Source organism: Stenella coeruleoalba, assembly GCF_951394435.1.
Source record: "Stenella coeruleoalba genome assembly, chromosome: 7".
NCBI lineage: Eukaryota > Metazoa > Chordata > Mammalia > Artiodactyla > Delphinidae > Stenella > Stenella coeruleoalba.
In genome coordinates this window covers 55,082,028-55,107,449 of record NC_137153.1, presented here as the reverse complement: position 1 = coordinate 55,107,449, position 25,422 = coordinate 55,082,028, and the positions used below count along the sequence as shown (strand labels likewise).

The 25,422-nt window shown below is 38.1% G+C and overlaps 1 protein-coding gene across 1 annotated transcript in view; it reads right to left on the bottom strand.

The window, feature by feature from the left end:
- The window catches only part of HAUS6 (HAUS augmin like complex subunit 6), a 44,477-nt gene extending 20,044 nt beyond the window's left edge, over positions 1 to 24,433 (bottom strand). Inside the window, exons 1-11 of the mRNA XM_079925943.1 lie at positions 23,661 to 24,433; positions 19,097 to 19,192; positions 17,697 to 17,775; positions 17,054 to 17,186; positions 14,369 to 14,516; positions 12,699 to 12,764; positions 12,346 to 12,394; positions 7,703 to 7,873; positions 6,081 to 6,274; positions 5,215 to 5,341; positions 2,792 to 2,894 (exon numbers count right to left, since the gene is read on the bottom strand). Of these exons, the coding sequence (XP_079782069.1) occupies positions 2,792 to 2,894; positions 5,215 to 5,341; positions 6,081 to 6,274; positions 7,703 to 7,873; positions 12,346 to 12,394; positions 12,699 to 12,764; positions 14,369 to 14,516; positions 17,054 to 17,186; positions 17,697 to 17,775; positions 19,097 to 19,192; positions 23,661 to 23,788 (1,294 nt within the window). The 5' untranslated portion in view covers positions 23,789 to 24,433. The remainder of the gene's footprint in view (positions 1 to 2,791; positions 2,895 to 5,214; positions 5,342 to 6,080; positions 6,275 to 7,702; positions 7,874 to 12,345; positions 12,395 to 12,698; positions 12,765 to 14,368; positions 14,517 to 17,053; positions 17,187 to 17,696; positions 17,776 to 19,096; positions 19,193 to 23,660) is intronic.
- Between the last annotated feature and the right edge of the window lie 989 nt (positions 24,434 to 25,422).

Here is a 25,422-nt window from a genome sequence, read left to right as displayed (position 1 = left end):
TCGTGCCCCTATCCGGGAAGATCCCACATGCCGTGGAGCGGCTAGGCCTGTGAGCCATGGCCGCTGAGCCTGCGCGTCCGGAGCCTGTGCTCCACAATGGGAGAGGCCACAGCGGTGAGAGGCCCGTGTACCACAAAACAAAAACAAAAACAAACAAAAAAAAAGGGCAGAAGATCTAAATAGACATTTCTCCAAAGAAGACATACAGATAGCCAACAGGCACATGAAAAGATGCTCAACATCACTAATTATTAGAGAAATGCAAATCAAAACCACAATGAGGTATCAACCTCACACTTGTTAGAACGGCCCTCATCAAAAAGTCTACAAATAATAAATGCTGGAGAGGATGTGGAGAAAAGGGAACCCTCCTGCACTGTTGGGGGGAATATAAATTGGTGCAGCCACTATGGAGAACAGTATGGAGGTTCCTTAAAAATCTAAAAATAGAACTACCATATGATCCAGCAATTCCACTCCTGGGTATATGGGTGGGAAAAACGAAAACTCTGATTTGAAAAAACACATGCACTCCAATGTTCATAGCAGCACTATTTACAATAGTCAAGACATGGAAGCAACGCAAGTGCCATCAACAGATTATTAGCTTAAGAAGATGTGGCATATATACACACACATACACACACAATGGGTATTTCTCAGCCATACAAAAGTGAAATATTGCCACTGGCAGCAACATGGATGGACCTAGAGAATATTATGCTTAGTGAAATAAGTCAGAGAAAAACACTATATGATATCACTTATATGCGAAATCTAAAAAATAATACAAATGAATTTATATACGAAACAGAAACAGACTCACAGACACAGAAAGCAAACTTACAGTTACCAAAGGGGAGAAGGAAGCGGGGGAAGGGACAAAGGAGTATGAGATTAACAGATAACAAACTACTTTAATACATAAAATAGATAAGCAACAGGATTTACTGTATAGCATAGGGAATTATAGCCAATATCATGTAATAGCCTATAATGGAATATAACCCGAAAAAAAAAAAACCAAAATCACTATGCTCTGCACACCTGAAACTAAAATATTGTAAATCAACTATACTGCAATTTAAAAAAAAAAGAATACTCAAGGAAGGGTGGATACTCAAGGGTTAACTACACTAGTACTTTTTAAAAAAACTAAAGCAAATACTGCAAAGATTTGACAAGAGTGTTCAGTAAACAGGTATTTATAATATTCCTGTACTTAATAATGCTGAAATGTAATTTTTTAAAACTACTGAAAAGAAAAATCACTTCCAGCAAGATGTAATATGTAAGGTATAGGAGGGAAAAAGCTGTTGTACTTTAAGCAAAGTAAAGTGGTTTACTACAAAATGTATAAAATAATGTTGAGGTTCCCCAGCCCAGACAAAGGCTCTAGAGGAAAAAAAAAAAAAGGAATCCCAAGAGTACAAACTGTGCAATGTGTGAAGGAAACGGTTACCCCCAAAGAGCCTATCAAACACTTTTAAAATGTGGACTTCTAACTAAACTTCATAAACAGACACAAATATTCCCTCACTCTGAAGGCGACATAGAAATCTCCAAATGGACGTGAGGACAATTTCATGGTTTCACAGGGCCTAAACTAAGTATGCCAAGAGTACAAAGGCCCTTTCCATGCTGAAGTGAGAACACAATGGCAACCAAATATGCCAAGAACTATCAAAGTAATTCTATCATCATAAGCAATGCTCTGTATATGAAGATCTTTTTCATTCATCAAACTATGCAGTCTTTTGTGTCTACTCTTCTGCTGGCACCTATCCTTGACCCTTGCTCTCTGGTCTATGATCTTTCCCAACTAGTGTCCTCCCCACATACACCTGACTCCCAAAGCAATCACCTATCCTAGCTGTGTTCATCCTTTTTCTTCCTAAGTCCTGTGCTAACTGCTGCCATGACCGATGGCCTGCCTAAACTCAACTGTAGCCTATACTTATTACCTGCTCCAGATTGGCTACATAATTCGTACATTTTTTATTCATTTATCCCTCCACCTATCTACCTTACATTTACTGAACCCAATAAAAATTTCTTGTACACAAATACTAGGCAATTGGTGAAACTGAGTATGAAATTGATATTAGATATTGTAGAGAAATTAATTTTTTAGGTGTGATAATGGTATGATATTTGAGGAAACTGAGATAATTATTAATTTTAGGTGTAACATTAGTGTGGTAATTAAAGAGGAAAAAGTCCTTATTTTCATGGGAATGCATGCTGAAACAGAGTGAAGTGTTAAGGTCTCAGACTTACATCGTTTAGCAAACAAACATACACATTTAAAGCAAAAATCTCAACTGCTGAAACAAGCAACAGTTAAGTATTCAGGTAATTACTGTACTATTCTTTCATGTTAAAAAATTGTGGGCTTCTACACAAAACTTGTAAGTGAACATTTATAGCAGCATTACTCATAATAGCCAGATGGTGGAAATAACCCAAATGTCCATCAAAGGACAAACAGATCAACAAAATTCGATTCAATCATACAACAGAATGTATTCAAACAAAGTAATGAAGTATCGATACATGCTACAACTTGGATAAACCTTGAAAACACTGTGCAAAGTAAAAAGCTGTGCAACTGAAAGAAAGGAGACACAAAAAGCCTTATGTTAATGGAGGCTCATATGACTGAAATGCTTTGTGCATTTCACCACAGTAAATAACTGGGAAAAAAAAAACATGAAAGTTTATAAAAGAACTGTTATCACAGTGAGAAATATTAATGAGATTGAAGTTTAAAAGAGAAAAAATAACCAACCTGGAAGTGAAGCAGGGTACTGCAAAAGAATACTCTTCTCATATGCTTCTTCTGAGGCAGGATCAAACGAAAGGGGAGACATAGGTGGTAAAAGATCCACAGCCTTAAAACACAGAATTTGTTATTTTGAAATATACACACTTTACTCAGTACCACAGTAACAATACTAAGCAAACCTAGGAATGGATGGGTTTTTTCCCCTAACGAAGAAAGAATTAGCAAACATACAAATTATCCTGTAACTATTTTTAAACTAAGGAGTATGATATTAGGAACAAGAGGACTACTTTGCCCTCCAACTATGCCTCAAATGTAATAGTACCTAAAATAAAGAGGAATGTCTCAATTTCTTTTTTTTTAAATTGTAATCCTTACTGTTACTGGCCAAAAACTCTGGACCTAAATCCTGTTGTCTTTGTTGAAAGATGAACCAACTGCATGGAAAGGTTTGAGATGCACTGGCAACAAAGTGAGACTTGCTCTTCACCGAGATCAGAAGTATTAAAAGGGGATTGCACATTGTCCTTGTTTGAGTCACTTATTAAATGCCACTCGGGACTTCTAGCCGGGGTGTGTCCCATGGAGACTCACCCCCACCCCCGCCATAGCTGTGAAGCTCAGAGCACTGCTTTGCAACAAACTAAATTCTCAACGTGTTCATAGGGACTGTGGGGCTTGGTCTTTGGTCAAAGGCTCAGCCATTCCGAGGAGTCCTACCATATTTTTGCTTCCTGCTCTAGTAGGTCTAGTGTCCTGGGTTTGGGGTGAGACATGTGGACTAGAGCTGTTAGATTGCACAGGGGACTGAGTGTTCTTCATGTTCTGCATCTTCGGGCATGCACAGACCCCCAGAGGATACGGTCCAGGTCCCTTCGCTCTGACGGGGAACTTTACCATGTCGAACTGCTGTGTTTACCATGTGCGTTTGTTACCTTTTCATCCTCATCTTTCTCATCAGAAACTTGTGGTTTTACTCTTTCAGGTTCTTTTACTTCTGGTCTCCGTTTGCTAGCTAGATGTTTGGGTTCACTTTTGTGTCTCTTTTCATCTTTGTCTTCTCCTTCATTCATTTCAGCCTGAGCTCCTCTGGGCCTCGCATCTCTGTCTGGCTCCTCCTTAGATTTCTGTTTAGGTGTTAGTCCTTCGGTTTGACTTCTGAGTCTCTTTTCTTCCTGGAGGTGACCAGGCTTTACTTTATCATCTCTTTCTTCTTCTTCTACGTGTGTTCCTGGTCTTACTCTTCCCGGTTCTTCTGCAGGGAGCAGTCCAGCAACTTGTTCTCTGGATGTAACTCTACGTCTCTTTTCCTCCTGGTCTTTTTCTTCTTCATCGACAGAATCATCTGATTTTGCTTTTTCAGTGTCTTCCTCAGGCTTCCGTTTGGCAGGGCTCCCTGTGAAATGAGATGTGACGGTGGTCTGCCTGGTAGTTTGCCTTGTAATCCTGGGGCTACATGAGACTTCAGATTTTGTTTCTCCATCGGACTTGCTTCTCCTGGGCATGCAGTTTGGAAACAGGTCTGGGGGACTTGTTCTTCTCTGCTATTTCCACTCTGTGGTCCTCACCACTTGTCTGGCTCCCGTTTTCTACACATCCATTCACTTCCCGACTGAAAGCATGAGCTCCGTTCTCCAAGGACAAATCTTTATTTAAAAGGGATTTGGGGCTTCCCTGGTGGTGCAGTGGTTGAGAGTCCGCCTGCCAATACAGGGAACGCGGGTTTGTGCCCCGGTCTGGGAAGATCCCACATGCCGCGGAGCGGCTGGGCCCGTGAGCCACAGCCGCTGAGTGTGCGCGTCCAGAGCCTGTGCTCCGCAACGGGAGAGGCCACAACAGTGAGAGGCCCGCGTACCGCAAAAAAAAAAAAAAAAAAAAAAAAGGTATTTGACTTGTGCCAGGTAGCCCTCCTCTGATAATTCTTCTTTATGTAATTTGGTTTCCAAGTCACATAACTGATTCTTTATTTCTGTCTGCAGAAATTCATGCAAGAGATTCCACTTCTCCTTCATGCATTCCTTTTCTGCTAAACTATCTCTTTCCAAATCTTTGAGCCGGATGGTCTCGAGGATTTCGTGAGCAACATCGTGAGGTTTGTCGTAGACCGGCAGCGGCCACAGGTAGACAGCAGGCTCAGCCCCCACAGGCGACTTGAGCCTCAGCGCCAGCTTCTCCCCAATCTCATTTTCTTTTTAATACAATCCACTGAATCTAAAAATATAAACTATATCACAACAGCAGCTTAATGAACATTCTAATATGTATTTAGAAAAATCACAGAAACCGAAATATTTGAACTTTAGGCTCAGATGCAAAGATGAGAAGCATACACACAATATAGCATTTCCAGGTCATTTGTACCATGATAAATCAAGAGTTTGCAAGAGATTAAACTACTCTCCAAAAGTCAAGTCAATATTACTTACTGGAGTCCAACCTTTTATTAGACTGAAAGGAGACAGGCCGAGAAATTCTTTCCAATTTTTATGCCATTCTTCTTGTTTTTCAACAATAGAATGTTTTATAGTTGAGACATCTTCTTTTATTTTATACCTGTAACGGCATAAAAAAGAACTTCATTCAAAACATGAATATATAAAAAGAAGCACTGAGAAAAAGTGTTGAAGTAAGAATATTATAGCTCGTAGAGAAAGGGCAGAAAGTATAACTGAAAGTTCAACCAATTCAGCACACCTAAATTGCATAAACTCTCCCATTGAGAGTTCAGAATCTAAAATACCTTGTTTCCTTTTAATACCAAATAGCAATCATACATCTGTACCCTATTTATCTTTAAAAATATTGGGTTGGCCAAAAAGTTCATTCGGGTTTTTCCCTAAGATGTTACCCAAACGAACTTTTTGGCCAATCCCGTACAATTTTTTCCTGGTTCTGAACTCAAGTTGAAATTCTACTCCTACTCTCTATCCATTTCTAAAGAGAACCCATACCTCCCGGTCACCCTGCTCAATATAAACAAATTTTTTAAAACCTAGTTCTATTAGTAGACCCTACAAAAGAAAAGCTAGAGAAAAGTCAGAATTATTTGATAAAGAATTATCACTCAGGGCAAATAATATACTCCAGACAAAAGAAAACTACATTAATTTTCCTTGCTACTTCATGTGTCTCTCTAGAAGTTGGTGACATAAGGTTTTTGAGTACGAGTAAAATTTTCACACTTGTTTGCCAAAGCTACTGAGTTGTTAACTAAACAAGAGTTGTGCTGAGAAATTATCAAAACCACCCTACTCCTACCCCAGTGAAATAACAGAAGATCTTTCTAGTGTACCTCATATGCTTCAGATCTGACAATCTTTCTCTCTGAACTTTGGTCTCTTTTTCAAGGAAGTGAAGGTCTATTGTCAGTCTTGCTTGGTTAGCCTGACAATGTTCATATTTCATTACTTTCAAGACTTCATTTAATAACTGAATAACTGTTAAGAGATTCAATTTTCCAGCCTCATAAACATTTCCTATGTGCAACTGAAAAAAAAAAGTAGTGAACTATAGATTGTTAACATAGTAAAATGCTACAAAAATATATTTACATTTTTCACTATTATATAAAAAGGTTACCTTAAAAAAGAGTGGAAAAAAAAGAACGACTGTCTACCCAAAAATAAAACTATGTAAATAATTCTGGCCCAAAGAAAACTACTGTGGAAGAATTAACACACCATGCTACACTTGTATATCATGCAAAAAAGCTGAAACTAGAATAAAAGAAATGCAAATAAATGGAAAGCAAAATAAAGACTGAGGAGAAAGATCAGGTTTGGAGAAAGATCATGAATTCATGTTTTACCAAAAGTTGCAAATTAAAGGACCCCTAAACGTTGATTCCAAACTTAAGACATGTTTATTTGGCCTACACAGTTCCAATGTTTTAAAATCATCTGAATTAGTTGCTAATATTTTTTAAAATCACAGATTTCACACAAAATTAGTACCCCAAAGATCTCATCATTTCCTACTTTACCCCTATTGTTACACATAATTAGCAGACTTCATCTATATAGTATTACCTGCCTAGCCCCTGTATGAATCTGAGTTTACAGATCCTGATTTTTATGTACTCTGAATTTGAAGTGCCTGACATGTTACCTATTAAAGTGAAAACTCTTCAGGGTCACAACAATATTTTATCTTTATATCCCCTTCACTATAATAATACCTGGCACATAGGAGATGCTCAAAAAATTTTAAGTTTACTAAGAAAAATAAACGTAGGCTATTCAGATGGAAATGTCCCATAAGCAAGTGGAAATAATTTGATGTAGTTTGAGTTGAAGGAGAGAGACTGGAAATACCACTCTGGTAATATTATTGTATAGGAGGCTGATGAAGCCATGGAATTGGGTAAGAAAATACAGATGGATTTATAATGTGGGAAAGAAAAGGGGCCATTAAAGGAACCATGGGGAACATGTTCATTTAAAAGTTAGAGAAAAAGGAATCAGTGGAAAACTGGAGACAGCAGTCTGAAACACCACAGGAAGACAACGACACTGAGGTCACAAAAGCTAAAGGAAGAAAACACTTTAAAACATTTAATACCATCAAGACGAAAGAAAAACGAGAGAAGAGTTTTTTAAAAGAAATTTAGCATTCAGGAGATCATTGGTGCTCTCTTTGAGAATTTATAAAAAACTAAGTACCATATCATCTTCCTACTAAGTACCTTCTACTCTCTACACTATATGATGTAGCGCCGTACAACGTTCGGACAATGAATAAAGGTCAATAGATGTGAATATAAACACCTTTAACAGTACCCCTCTTACCAGATATATTCACAAAGGTAAATTCTGAAAACAGTAGAAAAACACTGTGAGAAAAACAATATACAACATATAAAAAAATTCTGTGAAGGGAGTTTTCTCAAAGCTCCCTTAATTATCAAATGCTTACCTGACACATTTGTTTCTCAATTTTGTCAAGTAAGAGCCTTGGAATATTGATAGCAACATTAGTTCCATCTAAAGTATATTGGTTAACAACACTAAGGACTGAACTAACAACTTCTCTCTCTTTTTCCAAAACCATGAGTGTTTCATTCACTGAAGCCCACAAAGACCGAACCTTCAAAAACAGAGACAAAGGAATTATTAAAGTCTATACATAATCTATACATAAAGATATGTAAAATACAAATATATGCTCATTCCTAGGAACAAATTAGGTATTCCTGGAATGGCTTCTGGTAAGAAAAGTAACTATTTTAACAGTCTAAAAGCACTGATATTACTTTCAAGGGCACTTTAAAGAATTTCTCAGGAGAATCTAGCCCACTATGATTTGCAAAACATATCTAAGAAACCTTATACTTCGGAGATGCAATTAGCATTTCCTGTATTCTGAGATGCCATCAGGGAAAATAAAAGATTTTCAGGAGAAAATAAAAACACTCACATCAATTTTAAGAGTCATTCAAGTTTCAAAAAGTTAAAATGTTGAAAACCATGCATTAACCTATGTTTATTAAATCACATAAAAGAATGTTCACAGCACTATTTGTAATACTCAAAAACTGCAATCAACCCAAAGAACTACCTTGAATAAAAAGTATACTTTCCTTTAATCATAAAATAGAACATTATACAGCAATGAGAATGAACACATACAACAGCATGGATAAAACAGCATGAGTGAAAGAAGTCGAACACAAAAGAATATATTCTATACACTCCCCATTTACAAAGTTCAAGAACGGGCAAAATTAATCTTTAGCATAGGAAGTGAGGATAGAGCTTCCCTGGTGGTGCAGTGGTTAAGAATCCGCCTGCCAATGCAGGGGACACGGGTTCGATCCCTGGTCCAGGAAGATCCCACATGCCGCGGAGCAACTAAGCCCGTGCGCCACAACTACTGAGCCTGCACTCTGGAGGCCGCGAGCCACAACTACTGAGCCCACATGCCACAACTACTGAAGCCTGTGTGCCTAGAGCCCATGCTCTGCAACTAGAGAAGCCACCGCAATGAGAAGCCCACGCCCACACATCACAACAAAGAGTAGCCCCCACTCGCCACAACTAGAGAAAGCCTGCATGCAGCAATGAGGACCCAATACAGCCAAAAATAAATAAAATGAATTAATTTTTAAAAAACAAACAAACAAAAAAGAAGTGAGGATAGTGTTTACTCTTGGAAGGAAATGGTCATGAAAGAAAGGGGGCTCAATGCTCCTGGGGTGACGGTAACATTCTGTTTCTTTAACTGGATGCTGGTTACACGGATGTGTCCACTTTGTGAATTTTGTCAAGCTTCACACTTACGATTTTTGCACGTCTTTATATGTATGTTATGCCTCAAAAGAATTTACTTAAGTGGGAAAGAGGAGGGGAAATACACTAATTATATTTGTGTTAGTGTCTGTGTCTTCTCACAGTACAAAGTAAAGTTGTTTCCCCAAAGGAAGACTCATTGGCTGGCCATCTAAAGATCTCATAGGATGGCATTTCCTTGGTGAACATACAAAGATCCAGGATCTGGTTCTCAGATTTTTCAAATCTAGAAAGTTTACCTTCTCAATGGCTCAAAGTTGACTGGACTCAGGGAAAACTGAACATTACCCAAACTCAAGAGAGACTGCTATGAAAACTCCTAACGGGTTTCATACCAACCTAACCTATTAAGCCTACAATCAAAGATACTACATTCAGCGATAGGAATATTCATATTCACTAAACTGGAAGCTCCATAAAGGAAGTGACTCTGCCTGTTTTCTTCAGTGCTCTAGTCCATAATATCTAGAAGAATGCCTAGCAAATGGCAGTTGATCAATAAATATTCACTGAATTAATGAATAATTACTACCTGAGGAGGGCACTCACCTTTTCCAGTGACAAAGTGCCTAAAAAGCCAAATTAATACCCCAAGGCAGCTTGGTGACCATGGAATCAAAAGAGCTTGAGAGACATTTCATCCAAACACAAAGGTATAAGAAAACACTCCTACCCACATTTGTTAAAGCCAACCTCTAAAAGCCTCAGATCATTTATATCTGCCAGATTCCTCTCTACTGCCATGTCAGCCTCAACATGACTTCTCATCGTTCTTCCATACTTACCATCTGCCTTCACGTAATGTATTTTATTAGATAAATATTACTGATTAAGTTAGAATCAAGCTGAATTTTCCCTGCTGGCATGAAAGATTTTAAATTAACCAAATTTAAACTGGTTAATTTAAAACTGCTTTTGTATATATTTAGTCTGATAGATTATAAGCTAATTTTTCCATTATATTCAAGTGTTCTAAAGGCACCCTGTTAATACTTTTATACATATGTCACTTATAATGAGTAAAAAAAAGAAAAACAAACAAAAACACTGCTACAAAGAGAGATATACGAGTTCAATTAAGTAAACACTGCATAACACAAAAGAAAGATTAAATTCCTCCCTTCAAAAGTTGTCTTGGGGCTTCCCTGGTGGCGCAGTGGTTGAGAGTCTGCCTGTGGATGCAGGGGACACGGGTTCGTTCCCCGGTCCGGGAAGATCCCACATGCCACGGAGCAGCTGGGCCCGTGAGCCATGGCCACTGAGCCTGCGCGTCCGGAGCCTGTGCTCCGCGGCAGGAGAGGCCACAACAGTGAGAGGCCCGCGTAACCACAAAAAAAAAAAAAAAAAGTCTCTCAGAAAGAGAAGTTAAGGAAACAATCCCATTCACCATTGCAACAAAAAGAATAAAATACCTAGGAATAAACCTACCTAAGAAGGTAGAAGAACTGTACTCAGAGAACTATAAGACACTGATGAAAGAAATTAAAGATGACACAAACAGATGAAGAGATATACCATATTCTTGGATTGGAAGAAACAACATTGTGAAAATGACTATACTACCCAAAGTAATTGACAGATTCAATGCAATCCCTATCAAATTACCAATAGCACTTCTCACAGAATTAGAACAAAAGTTTACAATTTGTATGGAAACACAAAAGACTCCGAATAGCCAAAGCAAACTTGAGAAAGAAAAATGGACCTGGAGGAATCAGGCTCCCTGACTTCAGACTATACTACAAAGCTACAGTAATCAAGACAATATGGTAGTGGCACAAAAAGAGAAATATCGATCAATGGAACAGGATAGAAAGCCCACAGATAAACCCACTCACCTACGGTCAGATAATCTATGCCAAAGGAAGCAAGGATATACAATGGAGAAAAGACAATCTCTTCAATAAACAGTGCTGGGACTTCCCTGGTGGTCCAGCGGATAAGACTCCGCGCTCCCAATGCAGGGGACACGGGTTTGATCCCTGGTCAGGGAACTAAGATCCCACATCCCACATGCCACACGGCGCGGGCAAAAAAAAATAAATAAATAAATAAACAGTGCTGGGAAAACTGGACATGTAAAAGAATGAAATTAGAACACTGCCTAACACCATACACAAATAAACTCAAAATGGATTAAAGACCTAAATGTGAGACCAGACACTATAAAACTCTTAAACAGGAAGAACACTCTGACATAAACCAGAGCAAGATCTTTTTTGACCCACCTCCTAGAGTAATGGAAATAAAAACAAAAATAAACAAATGGGACCTAATGAAACTTGAAAGCTCTTGCACAGCAAAGGAAACTACAAACAAGACGAAAAGACAACCCTCAGAATGGGAGAAAATATTTGCAAACAAATTAATGGACAAAGGAATAATCTCCAAAATATATATACAGCTCATGCAGCTCAATATTAAAAAAACAAACAACCCAATTAAAAAATGGGCAGAAGACCTAAATAGACATTTCTCCAAAGAAGACATACAGATGGCCAAGAGGCACATGAAAAGCTGCTCAACACCACTAATTATTAGAGAAATGTAAATCAAAACTACAATGAAGTATCACTTCACACCGGTTAGAATGGGCATCATCAGAAAATCTATAAACAATAAGTGCTGGAGAGGGTGTGGAGAAAAGGGAACCCTCTTGCACTGTTGGTGGGAATGTAAAATGATACAGCCACTATGGAGAACAGTATGGAGGTTCCTTAAAAAACTAAAAACAGAATTACCATATGACCCAGCAATCCCACTACTGGGCATATACTCAGAGAAAACCATAATTCAAAAAGACACATGCACCCCAATGTTCACTGCAGCACTATTTACAACAGCCAGGTCATGGAAGCAACCCAAACGCCCATCAACAGATGAATGGATAAAGAAGATGTGGTACATATATACAATGAATTATTACTCAGCCATAAAAAGGAACGAAACTGGGTCATTTGTAGAGACGTGGAAGGACCTAGAGACTGTCTTACATGGAGTGAAGTAAGCCAGAAAGAGAAAAACAAATATACATTAACACATACATGTGGAATCTAGAAAAATGGTACAGATGAACCAGTATGCAAGGCAGAAATAGAGACACAGATGTAGAGAACAAACATATGGACACCAAGGGGGGAATGGGGGGTGGGGTGCGATGAACTGGGAGATCGGGATTGACATATATACACTATATGTATAAAATACATAACTAATAAGAACGTGTTGTATAAAAAATAAATAAAATAAAATTCAAAAAAAAAGTCTCACCTTTTGAATTTTCTCTTGTATATTACTTTGGTCATCATAGGGTTCCATTCTAGTTAAAAATTAAATAATCTCATTAGTCAATAAAAAAACCATATGGTAATTTACCATCCAAAGAGCTAATTAATCTGCAAACCCACCTGCTAACAACCACCTATTAAAAGCAAAAGTAAAATTCAAGCTCAAAGCTATCATAATTTATTAGAAGAACTGGACTAGGAATCAGAATTATGTTCTCATCCTATTATCAACTAGCTATTGATATGTTATTTTAACTAATCTCAGTTTCCTTACCGGTAACATGCAGGAAGCTAAACTAGTATCTCAAGGAACTTTCAACTCTAAAAGTCACTTACTTTTTTATCTCGTTTTGCTGTCCTATACATTCTGATCTCAAATTCTGTATTTGTTTAACTGATAATCTGGAAGAAAACATACAAAATGACAACTGTAAATCTATTACAACTAACTAGTATAGCCCGCTTTGATATTTTCCCTCATTTCATATCTTTGCTCAAGGCCTCTGATGACTACTCTTCCAATTATACCCAGCAGACAGTCATAAAGGGACTCCAGACTCCCTTTAAGACTTACAGGAGTGGTCTAACATATAGGCGGCTATTGAAATGGACCAGGACTTCTTGGCTCATACACTCTCTGACTTCAAGTAAAAATGTTGGAAGTCAGTTAAGACTACTCTGCTCTCTTATCCTTATCTCACATACCATGGGGATAATTTTAAATGTTACCTAAAACAGGCAACATTGTAGTTTTAAGGAGATGTCAAAGGATTCTGTAGCTTTGGGAATAGAAAACAGCATTTAAAAAGTTATCTTACTATAGTTGTTTATAATTGTAAAAAATTGGACACAATTTATGTCTAGAGAGTAAGAACCTTGCTTGTCTTGTTTAATGCTGTAGGACTAGTGTATAACTAATATCCAGCACACAGAAGTAACTCAAGAAAGAAAAGTGCTGAATAGATGAATGTAAATGTAAGACAGTATAAAATGGCTAAAGAAACTATGGAATACCTCTTCAACTAAGACACTAAGTAGAAATTAAAAGTAATACATTATGGCAGTATGGAAAAATTTATAGAATGAAATATTAAGAGAAAAAAGGATACAAAATAGAATGAGCACTATAATTACAGCTTAAAAATTTATTTCCATGTTTAAAAGAAAAAGCACCTAAAGAAATTGAGTTTTTGAACTAAAATGATATCTTCCTTTTCTCTAAATTTTCATTTACAGTATGCCTAAAGTTATAAAACATTTTATTCAGAAGTTATCAGGCTTTAAAATGGAAAGATAGGGGCTTCCCTGGCGGCACAGTGGTTGAGAGTCTGCCTACTGATGCAGGGGACTCGGGTTCATGCCCTGGTCTGGGAAGATGCCACATGCCACGGAGCAGCTGGGCCCGTGAGCCATGGCTGCTGAGCCTGCGCGTACAGAGCCTGTGCTCTGCAACGGGAGAGGCCACAACAATGAGAGGCCCGCGTACCGACGGGGAAAAAAAAAAAAAAGGAAAGATAACAGCCAGGGGGTTTTGAGGTAGACATGAATTATTGCCATTGAAAGAATACTGATGAGGGACTTCCCTGGTGGCGCAGTGGTTAAGAATCTGCCTGCCAGTAGAGGGGACACGGGTTCGAGCCCTGGTCCAGGATGATCCCACATGCTGCGGAGCAACTAAGCCCATGTGCCACAACTACTGAGCCCACATGCCACAACTACTGAAGCCCACACGCCTAGAACCCATGCTCCACAACAAGAGAAGCCACCGCAATGAACAGCCCGTGCACCACAATGAAGAGTAGCCCCCACTCACCACAACTAGAGAAAGCCCGCGCACAGCAACGAAGACCCAACGCAGCCAAAAATAAATTAAATAAATAAATAAGTATTGATAGAATTAAAAATAAAGTGCATACACCAATGGGTTAAAAAAAAGAAAGGATACTGATGACATTTGTTCATAAAGAAAGGAATTTACATTTTCTAACTATCAAAGTATTACTTACTGTGCATTTTCCTGGTATTTTCGGGTAACATAATCTTCTCTTTGCAAAATTTGTAAAAATCTGTTACGTGCTACGTGGCATCTGGCAATGCACTTGTGCAAATCTTGTGGCTTTATGTTAAATGTCTCTGTAAAATGTACAGAAGAATCTACACAGAACACAAATAAAATATACAAAACTTAGACGTACAAGCTAATAAATATAAAAGTGTGAGATTACTGAGAGATTAACAACCTCATTTAACTAACAACTCCTTAAGATCTGGCATGCCACATACACAAAAAGATACAACTAATTTCAGCAAAAGCAAGGATGACCTATTTTTAAATGAGGCAATAAAAAAGGATATCTGAAGTTGAGTTATTTTACATAATTAAAAATTCTCAGAGTCCATGTGCCCCAAGTAATTCTTATTATCACAGCGTGATACATCCATGAACAAATACATCATCACACATAAGCAACTTCTCAACTGATCTTTTAACAACAAAGGAAGAAAATCAATTAAAAGAGATGAGGTGAGATCACATCACCTTCATTGCTTCATTGCTTCGTACTTTTCTTCCTAGTAAGATCAACAGGACAAGACAACCAAATAAAACCAATCTCTATTTCTCAAGTAATTCTTGGCTATGTTACTAATGATCAAAGCAGACCCTGACAACAATCCATCTAAACATTTGAGAGTCCAGGTTTTCACCTGTAATAAAATGTAATAAATCCTACTTTAAGATGGCTCAATACAATAAAGGTGGATATTCTGGAAAATAGTGACCCCACACCATACTAAACATTGTAAATCCAGGCCCTAGATTACCCGCAAAGAACTAACCAAAACGCCTAAATATTTAACAGGGGATGAGTTCGCTGGATGTAGAAGTCACCTAGAGACTGAATATGTTGAATGAAACTGCTTTAAATGAGAAATATGACAACCCATGCTTAAAAGCCTTATGTACAATAAATCTTGCCAAATCCAAATACACATAATTCATATAAAATAGTTTGGGTTACATGTAACTGGAATAAATCTAACAGAAAAGCTGGTAAAATGCTTATGTTACATTAAATTTAAAATACGTAGGGCTTCCCTGGTGGCACAGTAGTTGAGAGTCCGCCTGCCGATGCGGGGGACACGGGTTCGTGCCCCGGTCCAGGAAGATCCCACATGCTGCGGAGTGGCTGGGCCCATGAGCCATGGCTGCTGAGCCTGCGCGTCCAGAGCCTGTGCTCCACAACGGGAGAGGCCACAACAGTGAGAGGCCCGCGTACCGCAAAAAATAAATAAATAAATAAATTTTTTTTAAAAATAAATAAAATATGTAAATGCTTATAAAGCAAGATCACATGTACATGTTTTAAAAAATCACGCACAGAAGATAAACTGGAAAAAAGGTATGTGTTTGAGTGCATATATACATATATATGTATACACACACACACATACAATATATACTTGTACATACACAAAATGATATATGTATAAAGTTTGTCACTGTAGCATTATTTTTATAGCAAAAGATTAGGAAAAAAGCCAACTGTCTGTCAGCAGAGCTGATTTCAGAACAAATGTGTGATTAAATACACTATGACACATCCATTCAAATATGCAGTTCTTAAGAGAGAGACAGAGTAAGGAAGATCTATGAACTGACATGGGATGATCTCCAATAGACACTGTTGCATAAAAAACACAAGATTCAAACCCAGATGTATGTCACCATTTAGGGTTTAAAAAACAGAATATATACACATTTGCTAGTATTATTCATTACAACGGTTGCTTCTGGGAAGGGAAACTAGGTAGTTAGAGATGGAAGACAGACTTTTCACTTCCTGATTTTTGAATCATGAGAATCTATCATTTATTCAAAATAATTAAAACATATAATATGTGCATTTAAAAAAACAACAACAAAAACACCTAAAAGAAAACAAACCAAAATATAAGCAATGGTTGTCTCTAGAAATTGGAAGATGGGCTATTATTGCATCAACTTTTCCAGCTTTTACCTCCCATGTTTTATGAGCATAACTCAATTAAACTGAGCAGCATACTTAGTAAGCTACAAATAGCATTCTTTTAAGTCTTAGGTGAAAAATCCAATATTTTGTTTCTATAATTTAGCAAATAGATCAAATCCCTTTAAAACAGCAATTGTGAACCAAAATATTCCAACACATTGCCAGTAGCCAAAATAAATCTCTAACAAATTCAACACAACATTTAATACAATGAATTATAGGCAAATTATAACCTGCAGGTCTACCCTGGCCCACTGGCTGTTTTTCTGAGATCAGAAAGCTAGAACTGCTTTCTACATTTTAAGGGGTTATATTACAAAAAATAAAAATTTAACAACCCTCACAAACAGGTATATGTGACAGACACTCTTATGTGGTTCACAAAGTATAAAATATTTACTGTCAGGCCTTACACAGAAAATGTTTCCCAACCCCTGTATTAGAACATAAGAAAATAATCTGTATTGCTACCTATGTTCATTACAAGAGGATTTCAAACTACAGTTCCAATAAAATATTAACCATTTGCCTTTTGAGGTAAAGTAATATTTTTATCTTACTTTATTTTATTAAAATCTCTTAATGATTTACAAATTATAAAAAAATAATAAAAACTTAAGAATCAAAACAAAAAAAACTCCTACTGTGAGCTTAACTTACTTTTAGAATGGGTTTTTATATAATTTATTGCAACAAATCTTGCAAAGTGATACATCAGATGAATAAACTTAGGACCACCAGGAGAAAGAAATAGTGAACCAACAACTTGAGGGAAGCTACTTCCACATTCAGCCTATGGAAAAAAGAAACAAGATGATTTGAAGACCCTAACAACAACAACCTTTATATTTACATCACACTGTTTTGAAGCATAACAGGGTTTACCAGAATTATTCCATTTGAATCACAAGTTGAATTTTTGAATCCTTCTAAACTCTTGGTGGACTCAGTCACAAAAAGCAATTAAAATTTAAAGCCACAATTATTGATACTATTTGGGGACATAAGCTAAAATAATCTATGGTAAAAAAAAATTTTCTTTAAACAAAAACTGTGATATAAATTCCCAGGAACTCAAAAACCTATTTCTAATGCACTTAGCCAACAAAGCTGGCTTCCCAGAAATATAGAATCCCAACCAAAAACCACCAGAAAGTATTATCCTGATTAGTATTTCTTGCTTATACTGTTAGCATAAAAGCACTAAAAAGATTTCACCTCTAAAAAAATTAATGTACCTCAATAAAGCCTGAAAAAAAATTACCTCTTAAACGTTTGCACCTTTCAGAAAGAAAATACTTACAGAAATCTTTTTTAACCATTCACAGCAATGTTTTCGGAATTCAGTATCACTTTTTTGGTCAAATGGAGGCCAACAAAGTCTTTAAAACAAAAATAAAAATTAGAATTATGAATAAAAAAGCAAACTCAGCAAAACTTTAAAAACATCAAAATTATCTCCTATACTAGAAATATTAATGCTAAATCAAGGCTAACATTCATAAATTTCAACTAAAGAGAAACACCAACCTGTAAGAAATTAGGTCTTTTTCTTTATGAATATCTATAGAGTTGAATTCAGTTTAGTGCAAATTACCAATGAATATGTAAGTTAAATATAGGGAGAATCACTATTAAAATTACTGAAAATCAGCTAAAGAAGACAACACTCTCAATGAATTCACTGGACTAATGCATAAAGATGGTATAAATAAATTAGGATAATAATTAATGCCTGGGGAAAAAGAGAAAAACACATGGTTACACATGAAAAGCACAGAAAGAATGGCATAAGAGATCATGACCCCTAGAGATAACCTATATTACAGTGAGGGGTGCTACTGTTTTGTGGACAAACAAGATATGAAATTATTAAAAATTCAGTTTTAGTCAAAAATAATGAACTTTAAAATTTGCCTATTGCTTTCTCCTTATAATGTTTTGTCTAAATTTTTATTATGAGGCAATTATTTGATTAGGGCCCCATTTTTTTTTGTATTTCTATAGCATAACTTACATGCTATATTCATAGAAAAAAATTAAGTATGCAAAGAAAAAAAGACTAAAAAGCTGGAATGTCAACAGTGATATTCTCTAGTTGGGTTTAGGAATAATTTTTACTTCCTTCTTTAACGTTTCCTGTATTTGCTGAACTGGTTAAAGTAAGCTGTATTTTGTTTATAATCTAGAAAAAAAATCAAAAAATCTATTTTTATTTGAGCAGAGGAAGCCCTATACCTTAATGATAGGGATTTCGAAAATATGTTTCAAATACACTTGTTCTCCTGGTCACTCATAACTTTAACTGAAGGCAAAATATTAAAAATAAATTATCACAAATAAAAACAATGCCCTAAACAATGGACTTACTATATAAGAGGATGAGGGCACAATATAAATATTAAAACAAATTTGAACACTTTTTCTTATAGATGAAACCCAAATCACATGCAAAATAACTTAGAACCAAGGCTAGTGAATATTCACATTTTTATATTTTTATTTTAATTTACAATAATTTTACAAAAAAAAATCACTCAGATTTATAAAGGTTAAGTACTAAATTTGTAAGACTCAAGCCTAATTTTTATAACATCCATTCAAAATAATAGTTGAAGTCCAAAGTTGAAATTCTGGCTTATATAAAGTCTTAATCCCTTTTTAAATCCCCTACAAAAAGAAAATGAAATAACTTTTACTCACTTGAAAACTTCTTTAGTGAGAGACTGGTCAAGCGTTTGAAACAAAAAATAAGAAACTATCTGAAAGGCATCACGGTTCAACTTGTCAAACATGTTCCTAATGGTTTAAAAAGAAATAGAAGTAGGAAAAAAAAAAAGAAAAAAGAAAAAGGTTAATAAAACTAAGCATCATCAAAAGCTGTTTAAGAGTCTGGCCTATTAATATTTTTCATTCTGTTCAAGAGGTCAAGGCAAATTAATTTTTCTAATTCATGTATATATTTATAAACAATTAAACACATACAAGTTTTTGTTTTCATTCTGAAAATGTAGATCGATTAGAAGAAAACTAGAAGAATTGGCTTTACTGCAATGAAAACATTCTACAAAAAGAAAAGGAAAGACTAATTAGGTAGAGAGAAAACCATGGTCTAACATATGGTGAAAATGATGATACCCACCAACATTTTCTGACAATAAAAACAGCTAAATATTTATTGAGTTTATTATTTATCAGATATTATTTTAATTAAGCCTTTTACAAGCAGCAACTCATCTAATCTTCACTGCAATCATATGAAGTTAATAGCTGTGCTTGCAGCTTTAACATGAAGTATTTTATCTAATCCCAACAACATTAGAAAGCAGTTTGATTATCTGCATAATACAGATGACATGACAAATAGATCTGAGTACTCCCGTGAACACATAAAGCTATTTTCCTGAAATAAGCTTTGAGTTGGAAAAAAGAGTTAACATTAAAATTCCCATGCTTATCCTTTTGTCAAACAACTCTTTTATCCTTGGAATGTTTCTATTCCTCAACAAATACAAATGAAGTTCCTACCTCCTTATCATCTCTCAAACCTGCTATTTTTTTCATAGAGTATCCTGTTCTCTTCAACACTTCTAATTTTTAAAAAGATATTTGTTAAAGGTTTGCTCACCCACTGGACTGAAATTTTATAAGGGAAAAGTTCACGTTTGCTCTGTTCACCACTGTATACCCAGGTCCAATACTGTGTTCAATTAATATCTGTTGAATAAACAAATGAATGGGGGGCTGAGAGTGCCTTCTGCTTTGCTTCGGGCAACTGAAGGCCTAGTAGAGCCTGGGCTGATTCCATGGAGGGGGCTGCTTATGACCTTAAGGGTCGGTGTGCTAGAAAGAACTGCAAGTACCTTCACCCTCCTCCACATTTAAAAATGCAGCTGGAAATTAATGGACGGAACAATCTGATTCAACAAAAGACTGCTGCAGCCATGTTCACCCAGCAGATGCAGTTTATGCTCCAAAATGCTCAAATGTCATCACTTACGTCTTTTCCTGTGACTCCATCCCTGGAAGCTAATCCTGCCATGGCTTTCAATCCCCACTTACCTCATCCTGGGATGGGCCTGGTCCCTGCCAAACTTTTACCAAATGTACCTGTGCTGATTTCTGGAAACCCAGCTCTCCCAATGCCAGGAGCTGCTGGTCCAAAACCGATGCATTCAGATAAACTGGAGGTATTTGTTCAGAAATATATAAATCTCTATAGGGCAGATATTAACCTTATGCATAAACATTCTTAGAACCCAATGTTTTGAATGCATTAAATAAGTACATCTGAATTTTAAGCTTATGGAATATAACCTCAGAAAAATGTTAGACAATTTACTACTGCAATTTTACCCTGTTATGAAGTGCACAGTTGTACAGTAGGTCTAACAATGTCTTAGTGTACCCAGCCACAGACTCTGCATCTCCTTTGCTATGGCACAGAAAGTCTGGTGGGAATGCTCCTTTTAGCCAGCCTCCAGCTTTGCAGAGTGGGATTACTGTGTTCGTTGATGAGTTTCTACTTTCTAGAATAATCAAAAAGTCAGCTCTATTGGCAGCCCCTTAAATGCCTTGTCATGTATTGAACTGGAATCTGTACATGTCCTTTAGTCATGGTCCACAAGTCTGCTTGTAAAAAGCACATTGCGGGACTTCCCTGGTGGCACAGTGGTTAAGAATCCGCCTGCCAATGCAGGGGACATGGGTTCGAGCCCTGGTCCAGGAAGATCCCACATGCCGCAGAGCAACTAAGCCCGTGCATCACAACTACTGAGCCTGCGCTCTAGAGCCCACGAGCCACAACTACTGAGCCCGTGTGCCACAACTACTGAAGCCCGCGTGCCTAGAGCCCAGGCTCTGCAACGAGAGGTCGCTGCAATGAGATACCCGCACACCACAACTAGAGAAAGCCTGCGCACAGCAACAAAGACCCAACGCAGCCAAAATAAATAAATAAATAAACAAACAAACACAATGATGTGTGATAAAGACACATCTTGGACCCTAACAAAATAACCCCCTCTTGCAAACTTAGCTAATTACACTTCAGGCTGTGTGTCAGGTGGAGGATTAAAAACTGGTTTTCAGCAATACTTGCATTTCAATGTAAGGAAAGCAGACAAAGTTTTCCTTTGGGAAAACTGGATTTTTTTTTCTTCCTTGGAATAGAAACTTTGTTTAGGCTTATATCTCATAGTGAATATGGCTCGACATTATCCTTCAGCTTTCAAAATTTTTCCTAAATAGATGACAAAAGAATGTATATGTTGCTCTTACACATTCACTGGCAAAATAAATAAAAGCGAATCACCTTCCAAGCAAAAAAAAAAACCTACAAATGAATGAATCACCTTTCCTTTCCATTCCCACTGACTCCTTAGTTTACGTCTACCTAACTGCAAAGCCCTGATTCCCCCTCTAATCCATTCTCTGTAATGCAACCAGAATGATTTTTCCAAAATGCAAATCTTTTGGGCAGATGCCTAGGAATGGAATTGCTGGATCATATGTTAAATGTACATTTAACTTTATAAGAAAAGTGGCTACACAATTACATGCTCACAGAAACTAGAAACACATACAACTGCACACCAAAAAGAATGAATTCTAACATATGTAAACATAAGTGAATCAAAAAAATGTTTTAATTTTGAAGTAAATTTGATGCCACATTCTTGCTTAAAGCATTTTAAAGGGGACATCTGTTTTAGTATATCCCTCCCACTAACCAACTGAGACAACTCTAAAGACATGGGAGGGGGGCAGTGAATCTATAACAATGTTTAAAAAAAAAACTATCATCACTGAACCAGAACTTGGCAGATTTTATTTAATTTTCAAAGGCAGAAAGAAGACTGCAATTGAATAAGCCATAGCAGAGAAAACTAAGATTGCCAAAACAATAGAGAGGATGCAGTGGCAACGGGAACCATCCTCAGTGGAGGCCTGGGAGAAGCTTTAAGTTTTTCTGCCATATGGTGGGGCATCAAATCATGTGAGATAGGTGGCACATTTATTAATATATAATCATAACCTGAAAAATGCTACCCACTGGTTGTCAATTTTTAGACTAGACTTCTAGACAAAACCTTTCTACATATAAATAGTAGTAACTTCCAAACAGTTACCAAACAAAACTTAATTACAGCTCTAAACCTTGACAGTAAAACAGTTCTAACACAGCTGAAAAAAGTCAAGAGGGAGAAGGCAGAGGGTAGGTAAGTGTAGGTGCGCTAATTATCGTATAAATAGCAGCCTTCACTGTGAAATTACATCGTGGGGAATCCAGAGATACTTTTGAGATTGATACACCAAGAAACAGAGGTCTAAGCACATCATTTAAATACTGCCACAAGAAAAACGGAAATAACGTAATTACAAAAGTCAAGAAGGTTGAGAACAGGAGATAGTCTATGTATCCCAAATTTTCCTTGGCCTATAGTGGCCAAGATAATAGAGACTGTCTAAAGTTGATAAGTTAAGACATAGAAATATAAACAAAGCATTAAGTTTTTTGTTTTTTTCCGGTACGCGGGCCTCTCACTGTTGTGGCCTCTCCCGTTGCGGAGCACAGGCTCCGGACGCGCAGGCTCAGCGGCCATGGCTCACGGGCCCAGCCGCTCCGCGGCATGTGGGATCTTCCCGGACCGGACCGGGGCACGAACCCACATCCCCTGCATCGGCAGGCGGACTCTCAACCACTGCGCCACCAGGGAAGCCCAAGCATTAAGTTTTATGATGAGATCTGTAACATCTGTAGCAAAGCAGGAAGGGGCTTTTTTTCACTTTTCATCTTAATACCACTCTCTACTAGTTTTTTGCTAACTGTGGCAGCCTTCAGCCTGCTATTTCAGTTAGTGAAAATTATAAACTAAAGATCAACTACCTTGAAAGTCTCCCTCGAGTCCTAAAGGCGTTTGCACCTAACGGAAGGCGTTCCCAAGTCCCTCCGTTACCAAACCGCCACCTCTCCCTCGACTTCACAGACCACCCAGCTTCACTACCAAAGCAGGAATAAGCCGCCCCTTCAGTTTCGCCCCAACTGCAGACTCTACTCCCCTACAAGGCGCTCCCGGCAAGGTCCCGTAACAGACAGTCTCCTGCCACCAGGCTGGCTGCCACTGGAAGCAGGAACTCTGCAGCCAGTGCCGGGCCCCAGTAACCGACTACTTAATTCATCAACCTACGAGGTCCGCAACAAGGCGGGTCACGCCAGCACGGCCAGGCTCAGACTCCCCCGCCCCGTCGGCCCCGGCCTCCTTACACTCCGAGGTGCGTGTGCGACACGATCTTTCCACCGGCTACGGTCGCCGAGCCCGGCTCGAAGCCGAGCGCCTGCAGATACATCCAGAGATGCTCCTTCTCGAAAGAAGGGACCCAGGCCGAACTCATCTTCGCAGTAGGCAGGGCCCAGCAAAGGAAGAAAGCGCAGGCTCCAACGACTGCGAGGGCCCCTCAGGCTTTTTCCCTACGGGCAGCCTGAGATGGCGGCGGCCCCTCCATTGCCACCGCCTGATCCTCTCTCGTCCGGAACCATTTCGCCTCAAATGGCCTCAAATGCCTCAAATGGCCTGAGACTCTAAAGTTTCAGGGAAACAGAGCCTCTACCGGTTGTACGGCACAGCGGCCTAAGCGAGGTCACCACAAAAGAAGCGTCCCGCGCCTCCAGAAGAACGGTTTGCGCCGGCGCTGCCCGGCTTCCGGAGGAGGAGGCGCTTCTTTAGAGGACCGTCTCCCGCCATGCAATGCACCCTGGCCTCGGTCTTTTCCGGTTAAGACCAGCCGAGAGCATACAAGACCCACAAGGCATTGCGGGGCTGGCGAAGTTCCTCGTGATTGCGGGGTTTTGCTGGCGTCTTGCGGCTTTGCGTTTTCTGATCATTTTTCCATTATTCACAGGTGATTGCAAAATGTTGAAATTCTCATTTGTCATTTGTTATGGGCTGAATGTTTGTGTCCCCCCCGCCAAATTCATATGTTGAAACCCTATTGCTCAATGTGATGGTATTAGAAGGTTGGGTCTTTGGGAGGTAATTAGGATTAGATGCAGTCATAAGGGTGAAGCCCTCATGCATAGAACTATAAGAGTCACAAGAGGGTTTGCTTCCTCTCTCTGCTCTTTTCACCATGTGATGATACAAAGAGAAGTCAACTCTCTGCCACCCAGAAGGGGGCCCTCACCAAAACCTGACTCTGCCGGCACCCTGATCTCAGACTTCCAGCCTCCAGAACTGTGAGAAATAAATGTCTGTTGTTTAAACCACTCAGTCTAAGGTAATTGGTTATAGCAGTCCTAACTGACTAAGATATCATGTCTTTTTCATTTGTCAGAAGGAATACTTTTATGAGAGAGATTTTCCCTCATTTACTATTTGTTTACCTAGTGATGAAGACATAAAGAAGGATAAATTCTTTTTTAATTTTTTTTGCCACACCATGTGCGGCTTGCAGGATCCTAGTTCCTGGAACCTGCACCCCCTGCAGTGGAAGTACAGAGTCCTAACCACTGGACCGCCAGGGAATTCCCAAAAAGGATAAATTCTTGATTCTTTCATTTTATTTTTTTGTAAACTGTACCTCCAGCCCTAATCTTTTACTTTTTTTATATTTGTTTATTTATTTATTTATTTGGTTGCATCAGGTCTTAGTTGCAGCAGGTGGACTCCTTAGTTGCAGCTCGAGGGCCCCTTAGTTGTGGCATGCGAACCCTTAGTTGCAGCATGCAAACTCTTAGTTGTGGCATGCATGTGGGATCTAGTTCCTGGACCAAGGAATGAACACGGGCCCCCTGCATTGGGAGTGCGGAGTCTTAACCACTGCACCACCAGGGAAGTCCCGATTCTTTCATTTTATTTACCAGTTTTCAAGATAATAATTGGTTTGTTATCATCCCCTGAAAGTGACCAATTAGGTTGCTTATATAGATAGATAGATAGAGATATATTTAGATTTTGATGGGGTTCATATTTGATGGGGTTCAATCTATTGCAATTATTATCCTTATTGAAGTTCAGATTGTCCCATCT